This window comes from Serinus canaria, chromosome 26 (assembly GCF_022539315.1).
Source record: "Serinus canaria isolate serCan28SL12 chromosome 26, serCan2020, whole genome shotgun sequence".
Classification (NCBI taxonomy): domain Eukaryota; kingdom Metazoa; phylum Chordata; class Aves; order Passeriformes; family Fringillidae; genus Serinus; species Serinus canaria.
Window position 1 is genome coordinate 5,511,361 of NC_066339.1, and position 20,132 is coordinate 5,531,492.

The 20,132-nt window shown below is 52.6% G+C and overlaps 1 protein-coding gene across 2 annotated transcripts in view; it reads right to left on the reverse strand.

Moving 5' to 3' along the window:
* Positions 1-784: 784 nt before the first annotated feature.
* PLXNA2 (plexin A2) overlaps positions 785-20,132 on the reverse strand; it is a 132,116-nt gene continuing 112,768 nt past the window's right edge. For both annotated transcript variants that reach the window (XM_050985224.1, XM_050985223.1), the window contains 9 exons: positions 19,641-19,787; positions 18,433-18,592; positions 18,046-18,149; positions 13,848-13,947; positions 11,568-11,758; positions 10,286-10,455; positions 8,482-8,694; positions 8,044-8,194; positions 785-7,089 (listed from right to left, as the gene is read on the reverse strand). In XM_050985224.1, coding sequence (XP_050841181.1) covers positions 6,994-7,089; positions 8,044-8,194; positions 8,482-8,694; positions 10,286-10,455; positions 11,568-11,758; positions 13,848-13,947; positions 18,046-18,149; positions 18,433-18,592; positions 19,641-19,787 — 1,332 coding nt within the window. In that variant the 3' untranslated portion in view covers positions 785-6,993. The remainder of the gene's footprint in view (positions 7,090-8,043; positions 8,195-8,481; positions 8,695-10,285; positions 10,456-11,567; positions 11,759-13,847; positions 13,948-18,045; positions 18,150-18,432; positions 18,593-19,640; positions 19,788-20,132) is intronic.

Sequence of the window (20,132 nt, forward strand, 5' to 3'; positions counted from 1 at the left end):
GCTGCTCAGCAGATGCCTCTCAGCATTTGCTGAGATCTTGGCTGGAATTGATGAAATGGAAGCAAAAGTGTTTCACCTCAAGGGCTGAGCCTTTCAGGGAGGGGAAAACACAAAGAACTCGCCCAGGTCTTTTGTTTACAAACAGGGATTGCTGCTCCTGCTCCAGCTGGAGTGCAAATAAATGGAATTTCATGCTGCTCCTGCCTGCAAGTGTTGGGGACCCTCATCCCAGCTGCACCCCAGTTCCAGCATTCCGGGGTTATTTCCAGATTTCCCATCCCTGGCAGTGCCCAAGGCCAGGCTGGACAGGGCTGGAGCAGCCTGGGGTGGTGGGAGGTGTCCCTGCCATGGCAGGGGGTGGCACTGGGTGGGTTTAGGGCCCCTTCCAACCCAAACCAGTCTGGGATTCCCACTGGATTAAATGGCACAGGATGGGCTCTAAGGTCCCTTCCAACCCAAACCAGTCTGGGATTTCCACTGGATTAAATGGCACTGGATGGGCTCTAAGGTCCCTTCCAACCCAAACCAGTCTGGGATTCCCACTGGATTAAATGGCACAGGATGGGCTCTAAGGTCCCTTCCAACCCAAACCAGTCTGGGATTCCCACTGGATTAAATGGCACTGGGTGGGCTCTAAGGTCCCTTCCAGCCCAAACCAGTCTGGGATTCCCACTCACCCATTTCTTGCTGCTGGGATTCAGTAAATAAATATTCCTCACACAATAAATGCCACACAGCACATACTGGAAAATAAGGAGCTACTCAGGAGGGGTTTTTTAACCAGTAAACTTTATTTATATATAACAACAGTACAAAGTGAGTCCTTGGCTTGCAAAATAGGAGTGTTTCATATTTACAATAGGTACACAATAATATATTAGAATAATAACAAAACCCCCTTTTATTTCCTTGGAACATTTTTAAATACTTAAACTTTCTTACATTTTTTTTTTCCACAACACTTGTAAAAACAACAAAAAACAGACAATCATCTTAAAAAAAAAATATAATACAGAACTCCAGTGTGTCAAGTATAACGGGGAGGGGAGGAGCCAGAGAAGGACACGGTGGAATGGGCACAAATCAATTCCTTGTTCCTGCCAACACACAAATCCCCTAAAACTGCTGGGGGTTGGTCTCTAAGGAGAAGGGGAAGAAGAAAGATCAGAATCTGTTCCATGGCTGATACCTCTACATTCTGTGACGTTTTTTGGGGGGACTCCAGAAGTTTTAGTACCTGTACGTTCCCTTCCCCTTGCTGCTTCTCCCAGCGGCCCCCAAGGTGCCATCAGCACCAAAACTCAGCAGTAAGAGAAGGACATTGCTACTGCATCTTCAGAAGCCGTGAAATCATGTGGCCAAATCAGCTTTTTTCCCTGCCCACAGCTCCTCGTGCACCTTTGTGTGCCCAGTCCTTGGGAGGGGAGCGCCGGCCGGAGAAGCTGCTGCACAAACTTCCAAGCTTATTCGAAAGAGAGGTATTAAAAATCCCAAAGGAAAGGCCATCCAGGAGACCTGCTGTTCGATTTGGCAGCCCTGGGAGGCCCAGGGAGGTTGGGATATTTGGGATATTGTCCGTGCAACTGGATGGACCCTGCGGGCCCTTGGAGCGTGTTCCTCCACGCTGCAGAAAGGGAATTTTTTCAGGATTATATTCCACGGATACAAAGGAAGGAGAGGGATGGGGAACACAGGGACAAAGGGGGATCTGAAAGAACAAGCACAGAGACACTGCCATGCTCACAGCACGGCCACGACGCCGCTGGTGCCACCTCAGCCAGGCGGGCACAGACACCCTGGAGGGACAGAGGGAGCAGTGGGGCTCTGCCAGCCCGCACTGCCTCAGCCTTCCACCTCCCCTTCTCTGACCCCAGCACCCCAAAGAGCACCCTGGGGTGCAGGGCACACACCACAGAGCCCCAGTTTTCTTCCAGGAGCCAGGAAGGCACCCGCAGCTGGGGCTCCGGCCGCTGTTCCATTGCCTGCCCAGAACAGGGCCAGCACCCAAATCTGGGGGTTTTCAGGGTGAAAGGGCTTTAACAAAGCCTTCCAGACAGCCAGAACTGGTCCAAAGGCTCCCATCCTCTTCCCCTGCAAAACCAACCTGACCAAAGTGCACTGAAACTGCCCCTTGGGGCTGCTCAGCTCAGCAGCTCCCCAGCAGCCCCTCCGCAGTGCACACATCTCTTACTCTGACTGTTTCCCCACTGAATGTCCCATCAGTAAAACCCTGCCCATGCAGGTGGCCTCAGAGCTGGCCCCAGTGCTCTGCCCTCAGCCTCTGACCCGCTGGTCTCTGGCTGTGGGTCCAGGCTGGGTGTTTGCACCGAGGACAGGGCTGTGCTCCCAGCTCTTCCTCACACACATCCCTGTACAATAGCCCAGCTCCCTGCACTATTGCCTTGCAATTCCTGGTACAAATGTGGATCTGGAATACGATGGCTGAAGCTCTGTGGCATTTTAATGCATCTTTGATGTCAGTTATTTACCCTCCTCGGAACATTTTTTCTTCTCTCCAGGGCACAGTCACTCGTGAGCTCTCCCTGATGGCCCAGCTTATTCAAGTCACTCTCTTTTACTTTCATTTCGTTTGGGGAGCTGAGTCCCCGTGACAGGTGAGCTCTGACAGCACAGGAAACTGGATGGAGAACAGCCAGTGACAGGAGAACGTGGCTGGGCTGCTGCCAGGGAAGGGGCTCGAGGCTCTGGAGCAGCACAGGGGCTGTGCTGGAGCTGCTCTGCCCTGTGCCAACCTGGCCTTCCTCATCCCTGCTGGCTCCTGGGGACCTCTGGGACTGAGACCTTGTTTGGAGGCTGTGCCCACTGCAGGAGGGGATGCTCTGACCCTTTCCCCACACAGATTTAAACACCAAGACCCCCACAAGGAGCTCGGAGCCAGCAGCGTGCAGAACGCAACCCCAGAGCCTTAAACCCTCTCGCCTTTGCCCTCCACGAGCCCGCCCAAAATGTTTCCCACGTTGGGACATTTTTTGTGGAGTCCAGTGGAAGGTAGGAGGGAACACTGATGAGGGATGGGCCACCAGGATTTTAAGACAGAGTGTGGAAGGCACTGCTGTGTTGAAGGTCTCTGCTGGCACTGCACTCACCGTCCCCAGCGTGTCACAGCCCCAGCCCTGGGGAGGCACCGCTGTCCCCACGGCCATCCTTCAGGGAAAAACCTGGAATTCCACACCTGGGATGCTGCTGGCATGCAGCCAGGCCGTGGCAGCAGTTTTGTTCCTCAGTGCTGGGTCCTCACTGCTGCAGAAATCCAGGGTTTCCAGGGATATCCATGCTGGATTTCACAGGGTGGGTCCTCACTGCTGCAGACAGGATATCCAGGGTTCCCAGGGATACCCACGCTGGATTTCACAGGGTTTCCAGCCGTGCTGATCCCTCCTGCCTCCCTTCAAATCCATCCTTCCTGGCAGAGCGTGGAGCCCTCTCTGCCCACACCCTCTGAGCTTTGGTGCCGCGGCTCCTCGGCGGGGCCAGCCCTGCCTGCCAGCTCCCCTCTCCTGTCTGGGGGTTTCATAAAGGCTTTCAAGGTGGAGAAGCGTTTGATTAGCACCTCGCTCCCCCTCGGAGTGGGTGCTTTGATAGCTCCTGAGCAGGAGATTAAAGGGAATTATTCAAGCGGCGACACCAGGCAGAGAGATCCCGGCGAGTGACGTCTCCCACTTTGATGTTGGAATACCTGAAACGGAGCGAGCTGGAGACTCCAAACTCTGGGCAGCCTTGCAGGAGGAGGGGGGCAATGAGAGGGACATGAAATCGTTTCATCTAAGGCAAGTGCCCCCTCCTGACCAACCCTCGAGTCCAGTTTGCTGCCAGGGCGAAGAAAATGCCATTTTGAGATCTGAAGCTTCCTCCTCCCGCAGGAGGAATGGAAATGTTGGATGCAAACAGGGCAAGAGACTCCCAGCGCTCTGCCCCAGGGGGATATGTTGCTTCAATCCATATAATTGCCTGTAAAGATCCATAATTAATGTCAACCACCATGAGAAGACTCTTGGCAATGTATTTCTAGGCCACCCTCCAGCCAGGACTGTGCTGTTCCCTCTGCCATGCTCCCAAAGCTTTTCCAGGTGATGGGAGAGGAGTTTTTGCTGTTTCCTTCGGGATTCAGTCAGAAGTGTAAGAGCTCGCTGGTTTGCAAAGTGCTCCTGCTGCTTCCCCTTTTTTCTCCTCTCTGCTCAAATCGTCCCACAGCACGGAAGATGAACTCAGCTGTCCCCTTGTCTCCTGAATGTTCTCCCAGAGAATCCAGGGGGTGTGTGGGGACCTCCACTTCTGCTGAGAAAATACAGGGGAGGGGGAATGACAAAGCCTTGGCTTGGGGGGGGTGCTCCTGACCAGAGGGGGGGGAGCAGGAGAGGAAAGCAGGATGAAAAGCTACACAAGAGCGTCTCAAAGAGATGCAGAGAGGAGCACCATGAGGGCGGTGGGGCAGGGACACTGTCACCAGGCCCAGGTGATGCACAGCCAGGCCTTTGCTTTGGCTGTACTCATGTTCTGTGAGTCCTGCAGAGACAACTCCCCAGACTGGTATTTGGAAGCGTTTGGAAGTCCTTCAGGAACTTTTTGGAGTGCTCTCTTTGGGTTTCGGAGTACCATGAGAACTTGGTGAACCCAAACCAACAACCACAGCTAGGACAGAGCTGGCAGTCCCTCGCCTAAGCTGTGGGATGGATCACTGGGAACAGCAGGAACAGAACCAGCAGAAAACCTGCAGGATTTCACAGCCTGACCCTCTGCCATGCCCTGGGGTACCTGCAGCAGAGAGCAGCCCAGGCTGGGCACTGCTCCAGGGATGCTCCTGGCACTGGGCTCTCCTGACTTTTAGCAGGACTTTTGCACATTTTTTGCCTCAGAAATGAGATTCACCGTGCAGGAGCAGGATCCCTGGGAAGGGAACTCTTGGATAACAGGCAGTACAAACACTGCTCTGCCTTTCAGTCTCTGTTTCTGCCACTCTCCTCTGTCTCAGTAAATCCAGTGCTCAGGCTGCTGTAAATGTCAAGAACTTATTGCACAAGGTTGATTATTATCATCATATTTTCTGCTTTTCAGAGAGACTCACAGAAGTGGATTACCAAAAGAAAGTGGACTTGGCATGGCTTTTACTGAATGGTAATTAAACCAAGTTTCCTGAGTATTTCTCTACGTGCTTCTCCCCTCCCCTGGTGCTGGACTGCAGGACATGGAAAGCCAGCATCTCTCTGGGAGCCCTGCTGGGCTTCTCCAGGCAGGAATGGTGGAGGAGGGGGATGGAAATGGATTTTCCTTCAACACACACTGGCTGCAAACGAAGGTCCCAGTCTGGTGACACTGCCTGGGCACACACCAGGAGTTATTTTGCTGCCATTGCCAAGCTCCTGCAGCCAACCCTCATATTTCCATTGGGCCTCCTCTCCCTGCCCTCCCCACTGCAGCCTGCACACGTATCAATATTTACTACAGAGAGAAATATTTACAGCACTCCTTCCCCTCCTGGCACTCTACAAAGGGACACACATAAGCTTTGGTGTCTTTGAAAGAAATAACACTCACAGACATTTGCCTGTCCCTGGCCACAGGAACGTGTGCCTTGGGGGCCAGCAAGGAACTGAGGAGAACAACGAGACGCCAACAGAGACACGACAGCAGAGCTGGCTGGCCTGGGGCTGCTGGTTAAGGTTTGCTCTAGCCTGGAGCAGAGATTTCTCTCCCTTTCCCAGTGGAAATGCAAGTCCTGGCACTGGGTGAGGCAGCAAACGCTGGGGGAGACACCCAAAGGGAGCCTGTGCCCAAGGACTGCACGTCCAGCAGAAAAGCAACAAAGATGTGCTCTCCCAACATCCAGGCTCTTCAAGTATTGTCACCGTAAACATCAGGGCTTGGGGGCTTCTGCTGTGAGAAATCAGAGCTGGCTGCTGGAGACCCCCAAAACCCAGCCTGGAGGTGCCAGCCCAGCTCTGCCTTGGCTCACGTGGCACCTGCAGGAACCAGCAGTGGACACTGAATGTTGGTCACTGGTGGATCCCCGTGGCCACGCTGGACACTGATGGACACTGCTGGGTCACCATGGCCAAGCTGGACACTGCTGGACACTGCTGGGTCACCATGGCCAAGCTGGACACTGCTGGGTCACCATGGCCACACTGGACACTGCTGGATCAGCCAGTGAGGTGGGATGGAGGTGGAAAAGGGAAAAGCAATGAAATTCAGATCTTCCCTCATTCAACAGAAAATGGGATTTAAAAAAAATATATATATTGACACTATATAAATACATGGATAAAGCTGGATTCCAGGACAGGTCGGGTGATCTGGTGGTTTTGCAATTCAGGTAAAGTTCCTGCTAGTGCCTCTAAGTTATTCAGCCACTGGACTATTTTTGGGCAAAACTGCTATTTAGCTTGTGTGAAAAGGTGTGGTGCAAACTTGTGCTCCTGTGTGTTGTAGGAATCCAAAACAGAGACATTTTGGTTTTCCAGACGTTCCAATTGGCGTGAGAGTCCATTTGCAGAGTGCCTGAGCCGTGTCCTCAGAAGGCTCTCAGGGACAGGATTCAGAGCTGATCCTTCTTGCCAGGATTACCTCTATGGCCTCTGTGGTTTTTGCTCTATTTTTTTTTCCTTTTTCTCCCTTTGTTTGTTTTTTTTCTAAAAAACCCTTTAAATAAAGTTTTATTTTCCAATATACATTAAACAATTTTCATGCAAAGCAGCAGTCGTGGAGACATCCAGACTTTCCAGGTTCCTTCTTTCCATGTACACTCAGAGAAATGGTCCACCTTGCTTGGACTTTGATGGAGATGTTTCATCTTCTTCCCTTCCTGCCCTTTCAAACTGGATCCTGTATGATTTTTGAGCACAGCCAGTCCTTGAGCCAGGCTCTGCTCTCTCCAGAAGAGCCTGGGGGGTGTGTCCAGTGCCTTCCTCGCTTGTTCTCCCTCCAAATTCCCGAGAATCCGTGCGATGCTCTGCCCTTTGCTGCCCTGACCTTTCTTCAGCTCTCGAAGGACATGGCCCCAATGAGTTGCTCTACTTTGTAAGCCAAGCGCTGCCTGCGAGCCTGCTCATCCTGCTCCAGAGCTCCAATCAGCTGGGGGGGAGAACAGAAAAAGGGGGAAAAAATGAATCAGAGAGAGAAATCAGCGTGAGAGAGGAGGTGGGAGAGGTGGGTGGGCAGCGAGATGTGAGCAGCTCCATGTGAGGAGCCGTGAAATCCCAATAAATAGCAAAGCAACTTGGCTGCCGTTGGACCCCTCCATACCCACCCAACAAAAACCACTCTGGTGCCTCGGAGTCCACATTTCTTGTCTCGTTTAGCAGGAAAGTGATGAGATTTTTCAAGCCTAATGGGAAAATAGCCGTGGCGTTGTATCACAAATGGCTACATGCAGTTCAATGACAAAACCCTTCCGTTTCACGGACATAATTACAAAATCAGTTCTTCTTGCAGCGAAATGAAGGGGTGGAACAGATGGCGAGAACTTGGTTTCAAGTGATGCATTCATTAAAGGAGCTCAGGCTGCCAGGAAGCCTTTGCAAACAGGAGCCTGTGCCACTGCAACGGGGATTTGGACCGTGCTGCTCCCAAAGGACACCCAGGCTTCTGGGGAGCTTTGGTCATGAATATTTTCCACTGCACTGGGTGCATGCCAGAGCTGAGGTATCCAGGTGCTCCCACAATATTTTAGCTCTCAGTCCTCCTGGGGAGGATGCTACAAGCGTGGCCAATCCCAAACCCCTCTGTGCGTGCAGAGAACAGCGGGGCAGGAGCGGCGCCAGCTACGGCCGGGCTGCATCCAGGGAAGGGAGGGCAAGGAGCTCTGGGAGGCAGCAGAGGGATCCCCACACAGCCCAGCACCACATCTGCTCTCCCACACACCTGCCATGGGGCCCTGTCACCCCGGGCACACCATGGCCAGGGGGACACTGCTGCCTAGAGCGCACCATCGCTCCAGGGGACACCCAGGGAACGCTGCTGCCCAGGGGATGCCATCACCCCAGGGGACACCACCACGGCCCAGGGGACACTGCTGCCCACACCCACCTCCTCGCTGTACTTGCTGACGTAGGAGTAGATCTCGTTGAGCGCGCTCAGCATGTTGAACTCCACGGCGTGCAGGCGCGACTGCTCGGCGAGGTAGGCGTTCATGTCCTGGTCGCTGATGGCCGGGAGCTTGGCGATGTCGGCGTAGTACCTGCAGGAACGAGGGGAAAAATGAGAGACAGAACGTCCCAAATGCCCCTGTTCCCCCTGGGATTTAAGCTAAGCTCTGCAGGGATAAGAACATCTTTTTGTTTTGTGTTTGCATCCAGCCAAACGGGATTCTGGGCTGTGATGAGAAACAGGAGCAGCGGTGCTTGGCGGGGCTGAGAACCACCCTGCAGCATCACTGCTGCTCCTTGTGCTTCCCTTCCACTGGGGATGTTCTGTGCTGAGATCCACGGGGTTCCAGAGCACCCTGCACCCACGTGCTGCCCTCACCTCTCCACCCAGCTCTTGTAGCTGGGGATGTCCTTGGCGTAGAGCAGCTTGTTGGAGGGGGAGTCCTTGCCCAGGCGGTGCTCGGAGGTGGAGCAGGAGTCCATGAAGGTCTGAGCCACCACGGACAGGCAGGCGTCCGTGATGCTGCCCTTGTGGATGTCGAACACGAACTGAGGGTTTTTGATCACGTTCACCCAGAAGCGGAGGGGGAGGCTGGGAGGCAAAGAGAGAATTGGAATGAAATGAAAGACAAAGGCAAGGAAAGGGCTCGTGCTGTGGATGGTGCTCCAGGCAGAACACGAGTGGTGGGGAGAATAAGAGAGGAATTTAAACAGGAGCTGGGCCAAGGCCATCAAGCACCACCAGCCCAGTGCTGCTGGTGGATCCTGCCGTGCCCAGGAGCTGCTCCAGGCTCAGATCCCACCCGGAGCAGTGGAGTCCATGAGGGGCAGGGCAGAGCTGGGCAGTTGGGGGTACTGGGGGAGCATCTGCAGGAGGAGCCCATCAGGAGGAGCTCAGCAGAGCAGGGTCAGTGTGGGGTGAGCAGGGGCAGCCCTGGCACTAATCAGCTCTGCCCGGCACCGCCAGCAGGCAGCAGGAACCACAGGCTTTGTCCCCAAATCCCGGGGCCTTTGCAATCAAAGGGGAATTATTATTCCTTTTTTTCTCTGGCTGTATAGCAGGATCAAAAAAGCAGCTGCTGCTTTCTATTACCTTTCAAGTCGCAGCTCTCTCTGTCTCTCCAGCTCGCTGAAGGCTGCAGCCTTAACTCTTGCAGTGCTGCAGGAGAGCAGCCCAGCCCCAGCCCCAGCTCCAGCCATCCCAGCTCCCTCTTGCCAACTTCCACTTGCTTCAGCCTGCTCCAGGGGCAGCCTTCTCCCACATCCCCACAAAAATTCCTTTTCTAGAAATGCTGCAGCTCAGCTGAGATGGGGGGAAGGAAGGGCCAGGCCTGGTGGGGCCTGTTGGCTCTGGCAGATCAAACTCTGGTGGTCATTGCTTTCTTTTTTTCTCATAATTTCTTGTGATTCTACAGTTTTCATCCCAATAACTCCTTCCAAGGCTTTAAATTAATCGTTTTGAGCTTCCCACTGCCTTAGCAGAGAAGCAGTTTTTGCAGCCATGATGATTAGAGGCCTTTTAAACCACGAGGGACTCAGGGGAAAATACAAGGTCTTCAGGGAACAACCATTTGTTGTGCTTTTTTATTCCTTTCTTGCAGAGGTAAATTTCCAACTCACGGAGGTTTTAATCCTAAAATAGCAGCAGAGGCAGAGATGTGGGAGCTCCCACTGTTTGGAGAGGCTGGACCTGGCTGCAGCCCATGCCTGAGGCATGCAGGGCTGGCTCCTTCTCCTTGTGCCACCTCCTGCTGATGCCCAAATGCTCCAGGTGCTTCCCAAAGTGATGGGAAAGGTGCAGCCACTGGCTGAGCTCCCCCTCCCAGCCAGGGCTGGCGTTTGTGGCACAGCAGGGCTGTGCAGGCAGCACGGGGCAGGCACTGGAACCTTGCTTCCCCTCTTTCCAAGGTCCAGATGTGCAGATTTACAGCCTGAGGGCAGTGTCCACCTCCCACCCTGGGCAGAGAGACAGCCAGGCTATCTCCCTTCCCTTCCAAATCAGGGTATTTCAGGATTTGAGCATCCTGTGAACACTGGCAGCCCACCAAAGCTCCCACCCGGTGAGCAGCACAGCTTTGCGTCCCTCTTTGGGGCTTGGCCGTTCCCAGCCCATCCCAAAGCCATCCCCCACACCATTTTCTGCCCAGAACACCCAGATGTGCCTCCCTGCCCCCAGCTGTTACCAGTTGCTCTTCCAGGTGTGCCGCACGTCGGTGTCGTGGATGCCGTGCTTGTCCGCCTGCTCGTCCAGGAAATCAAACATGTACTTGATGGCCAGGGGCAGGGCACTGCCCCGGTGCACCGTGCTGAACAGCGTCTCAAACAGGTCATCCACGAACTTCTGCAGCGTGCCCTGATGGCAGGAGGGCAAACAGACAGCCTCTAGCTTCTGGTTTTTATGGCATTTCATTCAGGGGTTTGTTCGCCTCGGCGCAGGGTGAGGGGATTGGGGTTTTCTCTTGGAAAGGCTCTGTTGCACTGAGGGTTTCAGAATTTCTGGGTGAGGCCTTATGGGCTTCAATCCACAAAAAAGGAGATTCCCAGAGCCAGAAGATACAGAGGGGATAAATGAACATTGACAAACATCACCCCCGGTGTGATCACAGAAATGATTGATAAGAGAACGGGAGCGTGAGGACCAAATCAGCACTGAAAGGATCAATAACCAATAGGAGATCAAGTACTGAGAATTGTGTAATTTAGAAGTGAATGTGAAGGTGTAATTACCAATGTGAATTTCTTTGGAGGTTTTATGTACAAATACGTGAAAAATGGGGTAAAACCCCTTGTGTGATGGAATGATTTTCACTGCACAACCCAGGCGTGTGTGGATGAAATAATTTCTACTGCACATCCTGGCCAGAATAAAGTAATTCCTAATTCTCTAATATTGAAAATATGCTGTTGGAGAGTTTCTGTTTTTCCTGCAGTTTTGGTGACAGAAGCAGCAATCCAGGGGGTGAGGGGAGGGACAGGCACTCCCCTGGCCAAGCAGGGGTGGCAGAAAGGGACACCAGATGTTACCAGCCCCAAAAAGTGGCACCACAAATCCCATGGGAATAACCAAGGTCAGGGTCTTTTGAAAAGCTCCAGCCTGCAGCTACTCACTCATTTACTCTTTATTTCTAACCTGAAATAATTTTTTTTTTGCTTTCCAGAGCCCAGCTGTGTTATCCACACTGATGAGCACATGGGGAAAGGCAGGAAAATCACGTCTGGTTGAGGGAATGGGTAAATATTTCCAGGCACTGCTTCATTCACCAATTTGTGAATTGGTGAACAGTTTTAACACCGTGCAAAAAAATGGAGAATCGCAGCAATTGCCTCGAGTGTGAGAAAATCTGGGCTGTGCTTCTGTTGCTGCTCCAGGACTTTCCCAATCCCAGGAAAACCCAGCCAGGCTGGGAGCTGAGCCTCAGCAGGACCCCTCGCCGTGCGTCCCCCAGGTGAATCCAGCCCAGTTACCTTTGTAGCCAGCAGCCTGGTCAGGTAGATCTCAGACACCATCTTGCTGCCCCTGTCCCCTTCCTTCTGGTCGCCGTGGTCGTGGTTCTTGACCAGGTGCCAGACCTTGACGCCGCTCTCCAGGTCGGGGGTGATCATGGGCGCGCGCGAGCGGAGGCTGTCGGGGCTGCCCGTGTAGCGGAACGTGGAGTCTGAGCCAGGAGAGAGGCTGGTCATGCCCACAGCAAAACCCTTCTGCCCCTCCTCAGTGCCCTCACCGCGGATGATGATGCCCAAATTGTTGGCACTGGGGTTTTTTTTGGGTTTTTTTAAATGGGGAAATGAAATGGGAAACCTCTGCGGTTTTGTTTCGCACGCGTTCTCGTTCTGCGCCGTCAAAATTTGCCAAAAATCTCTGGTGGTCTCCATTCAACAAAAAACTCAGAATTGAGCTTTTTTGTTCCTCCTGTAGATGGCCTTTCCTGCCCCATTCCCATCCTTTCCTGATGTGAACTCCTCATACAGATCCACACAAAAATCCTGCCCGAGTCACAGCTCACACACGACCCCGGGCACCGACTCCTGCAGAAGCAGAGCTCCAATTTCAGGATTTTGTAAATAATGAGGAGCTGCCCAGCACAGCCAGCACAAAGGGCAGGAGAAGCTGCTGAGCTTGTCCTTGAGGCTTTCAGGAGAGCAGTGAGGACTCAAACTGAGCATCAACAGAGCCTGAGGCCAGTCTGCACTCTGGGCCATCCCTGGGCTGAGCAGGCCCAGCCTGATGCTGTCCCTGCTGTCCCTGCTGGGAAAAGGGAGCTCAAAGGGCACCAGAAAACTTTCCCTGAATTGCTCAGAAACCATGGGGGCGTGTGGCACATGTTTTTATATAATTCACTTCCCAAAGAACGTCCCTCCCTGGATCCCCAGCATCTCCAGGACAAGACACGAGGCTGAGGAGCCCAGATGTGCCTTGCTGGATTTTTCCTCCTGCTCCATTTCTTTGTTCTCTGGGAATCTCGTGCATTTCCTCAAGTTTAGCCTTCAATTCACTGCTCACCCTCCTCGGCAGGAGTGCGGATCGATCGTAAATCAGCTGAGGGAAATACTCAAGTCATTACCAAAGTAGCTGGATTTTCATCCCTGATTAAGGCTTAGATAAATGAGTGCTCCAACTGATATAATTAAGGAGACAGACAGGGGGACAGCTCAGGAAGCATGCAGTAATTCTATTTTTAAACACAGCTCTGTACTGATATATGACAGGGGAAGTAAATAAGTATCTAATTTAAATTCTGCCGGCACAATTAGAAATATTAATCTTAACATGAGCAATGATCGCTCGTATTGGTGCTTTGCAAAGCTTTTCCAGCTGGCAGAGATCAATGAGCACTGAGGGCTCAGGCTGTGACACCCAGCCTTGGTTTTCCCTTCACCTGCTCTATGGGATGTGCGGGCCCACACCTGGCAGGCAGAAATGCTTTTTCTCCTGGTTTTCACCTCAAGACTCCCCTGGTTTTGGCTCCTCAGAACACTCGCTGGAGCTAAAAACCAACATTATTTTGGGAGCTATAAACAAGAGGAGGAGATGGGTTTGTCAGGAGACTTTTTGCTGGTAAAACACTCTGTGAAATGAACGATAATGAAAGATCAGCACTCGAGAGACTTTGCCACTGCTGCCTTTTATGGAAGTCTATTATTACAATTATTGTGGATTTAGTGCTCCAAGCGAGCACCTGGCACCTTGCAGGCTCATTTTCTCAGGCTGCAGCATCTTCAGGGACCCTCTGGAATGTGCTGAGCCCTTCTATTATGCAAATCAGGAATTCCCAGGTGTGCACATCCCTGCACTCTGCTAAGATTGCCCTTCCCCATTTGTGACCCATTAGCTCAGAGCTCAGGATCCTGCCCTGGGGGAGGAACAGGGGGAGGATCAGATAAATCAGGCTTATCTGTGGTGCTGCTCAGAGGCAAGGGGCTCAAAGATCCCCTCTGAGCCCTTGGACCTTCCCCAAACCCCATTTCCCAAAGGCTGCTCCTGTGCTTGGCAGTTCCTTTTCCCTCCTCTCACCTTTCCTGGTCCTTTTGCTGCTCTCACAGCTGGAAAAGCCTTTGCAAGCCAAACCAGCAGCCAAGGATGTTTTCCTGCCCGGATTTACATTTGTTTTGGGTGGTTCTTTGGGGGGAGCTGCTGCTGTTTCCCCAGCTCCACCCCAGTGTGTGTCCATCCCATCCCATCCCATCCCATCCCATCCCATCCCATCCCATCCCATCCCATCCCATCCCATCCCATCCCTTTCTCACCATATCTGCTGATGGATGTCCGGGAGATGCTGGCAGAGGCAGGGATGTTGTAGGAGGAGGTTTGCTTGGGAACCAGAGCCACCACGGAGCGGTCTGACACCTGGGGAGGCAAAGCAGCACCAGTCAGGGCGATTCCCTGCCCAGCCTGGGATCCCTGGCTGCTGATCCAGCAAATCCTGGGAGGGGCAGCCCAGGAGCTGCTCCCTGAGCCCTGTGCTGGGTCAGGATCCAGCAGGAGCCTGAAGGAAACGAGGGATAAATCAAAAGATGTGGTGAAGATGCTTTTGGTCGTTCTGATTTAAGATTATGCCTTACCCGATAAAAATGAGAATCTCAAGAATTGTTGTGATCCAATTAAAGTAACAATGCAGAGGGAATAAAAGGGCTGTAATAACGTTATGGGCCATAAAACATTCCTATTAAACCATTTTTTATTTTGGCAATTTTTACGAACTTTAAAAGTTTGATTTACAGCGGAGCAAGTCATGGAGCCATCTTTCAGGGTATTTAATTGTTATCCCTTTACTGCTCCAGAGAAGGAATTAAACACTGGGAAGTCAAACTATAAATGAACATTAGCACTAACAAGGTTTTGTTACAGCAGATTTTAGTAGCCATGTTTAATTTTATCCTCCCTATAAATCTGGTAGTCACTGGAAGTTTTCTAACTTATTCCCCTTAATTAAGGAGCTGCAGGTTTCCAGGGAATGGGCCTGAGGAGCTTTTAATTTTGAACTTGTGACCTGTGGTGCAGCACAGTGAGGGAGCACAGAGTCACCATGTCTTGCCAGGGCCCAGCAGATACTTTTTAGAGGCTCAGCACAAAAGAAATGCCTCTTCCTGCTGCAGGAATTGCTTTTGGGGCAAAACCCTGCAATATCTGCCAGGAATGTGGTGATGGACTTGCACTGACCCCATGAACAGTGGATTTAGTGAATCCATGAACAGAGGTTCTTGCTCCCCCAGCAGCTCCAGGGGTCTCTACTCTCTCTGCAGCACCAAGGTGAGCTGCACACAATGACCTGTGCTGCCTCCAAGGCTTTGGGCTCCATCCAGATAAAAAATTTCATGGAAATCTGAGTTATTGTTATTGCTGGTGATAGTGGAAATAATAGTTACTTGTGTTTCACAAAAGTGAGATTTTTCTAAGCAAAACACTCCAAACACCTCCATAATTTCCTTTGCTGCTCCTGCCTCACTTCATCCAATTTATGAAGTCAGTGGGAGGGGTGATCAGTGCTGGTATCATTTTCTCAGGCTGTTATTAGCTGCCACTTCAGCTCCAGCTCAGCAGGGAGAAACCTGAGCCCGGGGTGCTCCCGTGCCGGATCCATTTCCACCAGGGCTGTGCTGAACTGGGAGAGAGGCACTAAAAATTCCACACACACACACACACACACACACACACACAAAAGAGCCCTCTCACCCAGTAAATTTTGGGTGGAATGGCTGCTGTCAGCTCAGCCCCAGCAGCTGCAGAGCAGCCCCAGGTGGAGCAGGCGCTCGCTCCCACAGCACCCCCGGGACGCGCCCCGAGCTGCCTGGCTGCTTTACAACTTTATAAATATTCTGATTATTCTACAAGCTGGAAACAGGGGGCACAAAGCACCTTAAAAGGCAGGGAAAAGAAAACCTGGGGAGGGGGAGGAGGGAGCCCAGGCCATGGAGCTGTGTCTGCGTGGGGCAGCCAGGGCGATTCCAGCTCCCCACCCGAACCACCCTCGCCTCCTAAGCCTCATTTTCCACCCAAACCTTCCCTTTCTCCTGCTAGTTTTTCATTTAGAGCAGGTTCCTGGTCTCCTGGCCTCTCCAGACTGGCAGGGGCTGACAGGTATTCATGCTCTGCTGCCTCTGAGTTAACCCTGCGTGAGCCACTGTAAATCATTCCATGTGAAATTCAGGGTTTCATTTTTCCCCAGTGAAACCACGCGGGGCAGGGCTCTCCCACGGAGTTTAATGGCCAGGAAAGCACAAGGATACCACACAAATGTAACACAATTCCCTGCCATGTGTAACAGCTCCAGAGAATTTAACAGAGAATTACACTTATTTAAGCTACACATCTATTTTTATAAATGAAGAAATAAGCAGGAGGTGCACAGTTCCCTCTATAATTTCATAAAGTGGTTCAAAACTATTAGAAAGGTGAACATTTCTCTTTAATTCCAATTTGGGTTTTGAATGTGAAGGCTTCCCATGAAAGATGCATTTGATCAGTTATTGTATTTTTGTGATTCTAATGTAGAAAACAAAAGCAACAAAATCCAGGTGTGGAGCTGGGAAACCCTTGGGATGAAATACCAGTGAGGAGGAGGAGGAGGGTGCTTTGGAGCCCTGGGGTGGCAGGGATGGGGCTGTGGGGAATGGATGCTGCGAATCAGGAGCAGGAATTGAGCACCAGGAGGGTCCTGCAGCCTCCCAGGTGCGGCACCTGTCCAAGGGACTCACCTGGAGCCTGGGCTGAGCAGCCCCAGCACCACCTGCAAACCCAGGGCTCTCCCTGCCTTCAGAGCAGGATAAAAATGGGCTCAATAAAAAATGGGCAGGGCTTTGCAAGGCAGCTTTCACTTCTTTCCTCTGGAAATCCACGTTTGTTTCAATGGTTTGAAGCACACCTGGCTCATGTGTCACACTGCTGTTAAAGGTGAGAGCACGTGGCACCCCAGTGGTTTTACACCCTCCTAAAGCTGGGCCTTTACCCAGTTTTACTGTGCAGTCCTGGAACATCTGTATTTTTGATACCTAATAAAAACTCGTACTCCAACAGAAAAAACCCCAAACTGGTAAGAGAAAAAAAAAAAAAAAAGGTATATATATCTGTTAGTTTTTGGCAAAAGCCTCGCCTTGACAGGATTTCTGCTGCAGTGAAAAGAATTTGGCTTCTCTTTAATGCCTGAGACAGCTCTGTTGGGCTGAGCAGAGCTGGGGCTCGTGTCCCTACCTGGCTGGATGCTTGGCTGCCAACTCCTCCTTTCTTCCAGAGCAAACCTGACATTCAAACGGCAGCAAGAGCTGCAGCGTCTCCAGTGCTGAGAGGATTCTGTTTATTTTAAGGGGAAGCTTTTGGCTCAGGTTTTCCCACAGGCTCTGGAACAAAAGTGCTCCCTCCCCCAGCATCCAGCACACATCAGACAAGCACAGCTTTCACTTGTGACTTCCCCACGATGACTTTTAGAGATCAAGGCACAATAAAGTCTCGCTGCTTCCCTGCGTGTTGGTTAATCCCTTGCAACTGTCAGGTAAAACAGATTTTTAGGAACAATGGAATTAATCTAGCAACTCCTCTGACATTTTCCGGTAATCTGTGTTTAAATCCTGGGGGCTGCTTGGGAGAGTTGACCCTGGAGGTGCTTTTTAACATGCACTGTGCATATTGATGGCTCTCTCCTGCCTGGCTCCCTGATTGCAGGGCTCCTGTCAATACTGGCTCCCATTCAAGTCCCCCAGCGTGAGTCAGGCTGATGGACTGGAGATGCTGGATAAACAGGGAGAGATGCCAGATTAAACACTAAACACTTCTGGGGAGGTGGTGATGGACAGGAGTAGGTTACAGTCCCAATTAATGCACTTATCCTGTGCTGCAGACAGGCTGGGAGGGAAAGCCTTTGATTCCCTGCAGCCAAACCTTCCTCAGCCCCCTCCTCGCCTCTCTTCCCATCTTTTTCTCTGATTCCCTCTAATCAAACCTTCCCCAACTCCCTCTCTTCCATCTTCACACTGTGAGGAGCCCTTTCCAACACTCTGCCCTGTCCAGAAGATAAAGATGGCAGGAATTTCTTAGGCCTTCTCACCCACCCTGTCTGAGCATTCCACTGTTTCCACTTCCCTACGGCTTTGTGCCTCCCCTGCTGCACTCCAGGCTGTCCCAGACCCCAGACAGAGTCCTGAGCCCCCCACGCTGCCCTCCCCAGGCCCCTCATCCCCAGCAGTGCCAGCTCAGCCCCTGCACTGCTCCCTCTGCCTCCCTCCCATGGCTGGCAGGTTTAATTTAGCCAATTTTCAACTCTGCTGCTTCCTTTGAGCTCCGTGTCAAGGTTGCTTTCCCCCCTAGTGCTGAAGCACATGGAACCCTTCTGGTTTGTCACACAGACCTGCCCTCCCTGTCTGCCTGGGCACACAGGCTCTGGGAATTGGGCTCCTGCTGCTCTTCTCCCTGCTGGCAGCTGGCTGGGAGCTGTCAGTGGGGCTGCTCCCTCACCTGGTAGTGCACCAGGGTGTTCAGGCGCTTCCAGTCCCCCTCGATCTTGGTGGTGATGTCCTCATCCTGCAGCACCACGCGGGCAATCCGGCCCTGCCGCCACTCTGGGACAGGGAGAGCCACGGTCAGAGCTCTGCCAGCCCCAGCAGGAGTCACCCCCAGCCCCTCTGGTCACCCCCAGCCCCAGCAGGAGTCACCCTCAGCCACTCTGGTCACCCCCAGCCCCAGCAGGAGTCACCCCCAGCCCCTCTGGTCACCCCCAGCCCCAGCAGGAGTCACCCTCAGCCACTCTGGTCACCCCCAGCCCCAGCAGGAGTCACCCCCAGCCCCTCTGGTCACCCCCAGCCCCTCTGATCCCCCCCTCCCCCCGGGCAGGGTGGCTCCTACCCAAATCCATGTCCACAGCTCTCGGTCTCTGCGAGTAGGGGACGTTTTTGTACACAGCATCCAGGATCTTCTCCTTGACCTGGGTGATGGTGTCGCAGTTCAGCACCTTCACGGGGATCTCTGGGCTGTTCTCGTTGTCTGGGTTCACACAGTTCAGGATCTGCAAGAGGAGAACCACACCGTGCTCTGAGGGAGAGGTGCAGCCAGGTGTCACAGCAGCCTCTTCCCATAAAACAGCCCCCTGCAGCCCTGAATGCATCCCTGCTATTGCAGGGATAAAACAGCCCCCTGCAGCCCTGAATGCATCCCTGCATCCCTGAATGCATCCCTGCTATTGCAGGGATAAAACAGCCCCCTGCAGCCCTGAATGCATCCCTGCAGCCCTGAATGCATCCCTGCTATTGCAGGGATAAAACAGCCCCCTGCAGCCCTGAATGCATCCCTGCATCCCTGAATGCATCCCTGCTATTGCATCCCTGATAGTTACACAGCCATTGCTGAGAGAGGGCCCTGGATGCCCAGTTTCACTGGCTGCAGGAGGGCAGTGCCCAGAGCACAGGGAGATAAAACACTCCCCCCACACCTGAGAGGAACAGCAGATCTGTCTTTCCAAACCAGCTGTGGGGCTGCTGGTAGGTAAAACCAGCACTGGGAGATAAAAGAAACAATGGGAAGGATTCCACTGATTGATGAATGGAAAAGGATATTTGCTTTTACAAATAAACTTTAGGTCTGCTGAGAAATGGAACTGGACATTGAAAGATTAAGGAAACAATGGTGGGGGAAAAACCCCTAAATTCCATAAGAATTAAAAATGAAAAGGGAGGGCTATACATTAGAGGGGAATCTTTGGGATCAGGTGTTCTGAGAAGTCTGAACCTCTCAAGTGCCTCAGAAATGGGGAAAGAGAGAAGGGAAATGCGGGAAATTGGGATAAAAAGGAGGCTGAGTCCTCCAAACCTTGGAGAGACCCCAGAGGAATGCCCCATGGCCTCTGCCTTTATTGGAATAAAGTCAAAGGACTCCTCTGTCTCCTTTTGGGACATGAATCTCTGGTGTGTGTGGGTTCATTTTCCTAACACACCTGTGACCTGGGGCCACACCTGGCTGGGACAGGTGTCCTCATTGCCCAGCCACACTCAGAGCCCAGGCAGGGCCCTGATCCCCCCTCCAGGGCCAGCCCAGGGCCAGCAGGGTGTGTCACTCACCAGGGTCTTGTACTCGATCTGCTGCCGGATGAGCTTGTCCTCGCTCAGGGAGTACCGCGCCTCCCCCGTGATGGCATCGATGGGGCCCTTCTCCATCTGCTGCTTGATGGCACAGTACAGCATGAACAGGGGCTCTCCAGCACATTCCTGCACCACACCAGGACACAGAGCTCACCAGGGTGAAGGAGCCTCTCCTCCTGTGCCAGCCCTGCTTGGATTGCCCCAGCCCAGCAGCCCCCACTGGCTCAGTCCTGGGCACATGTGCAGCCCAGCAGCTCCTGGGAGCTCAGCCAAAGCCCTGAGCCCCTCTGCTCCATGGCTCTGTTGCCTTTGGCAGGGGAAATCCCTCCTGAGCCTATGTGGCTGTAAAAAATGGAATCTGAGATCTCCATCTCATTGCTCACTCCCCTGGAGCAAATTCAGCGGGGCTTCCAAAGCCACAAATGAAGTTAAAACTATGGAAGCTGAGGCAGGAAGATGTGAGAATTTCCC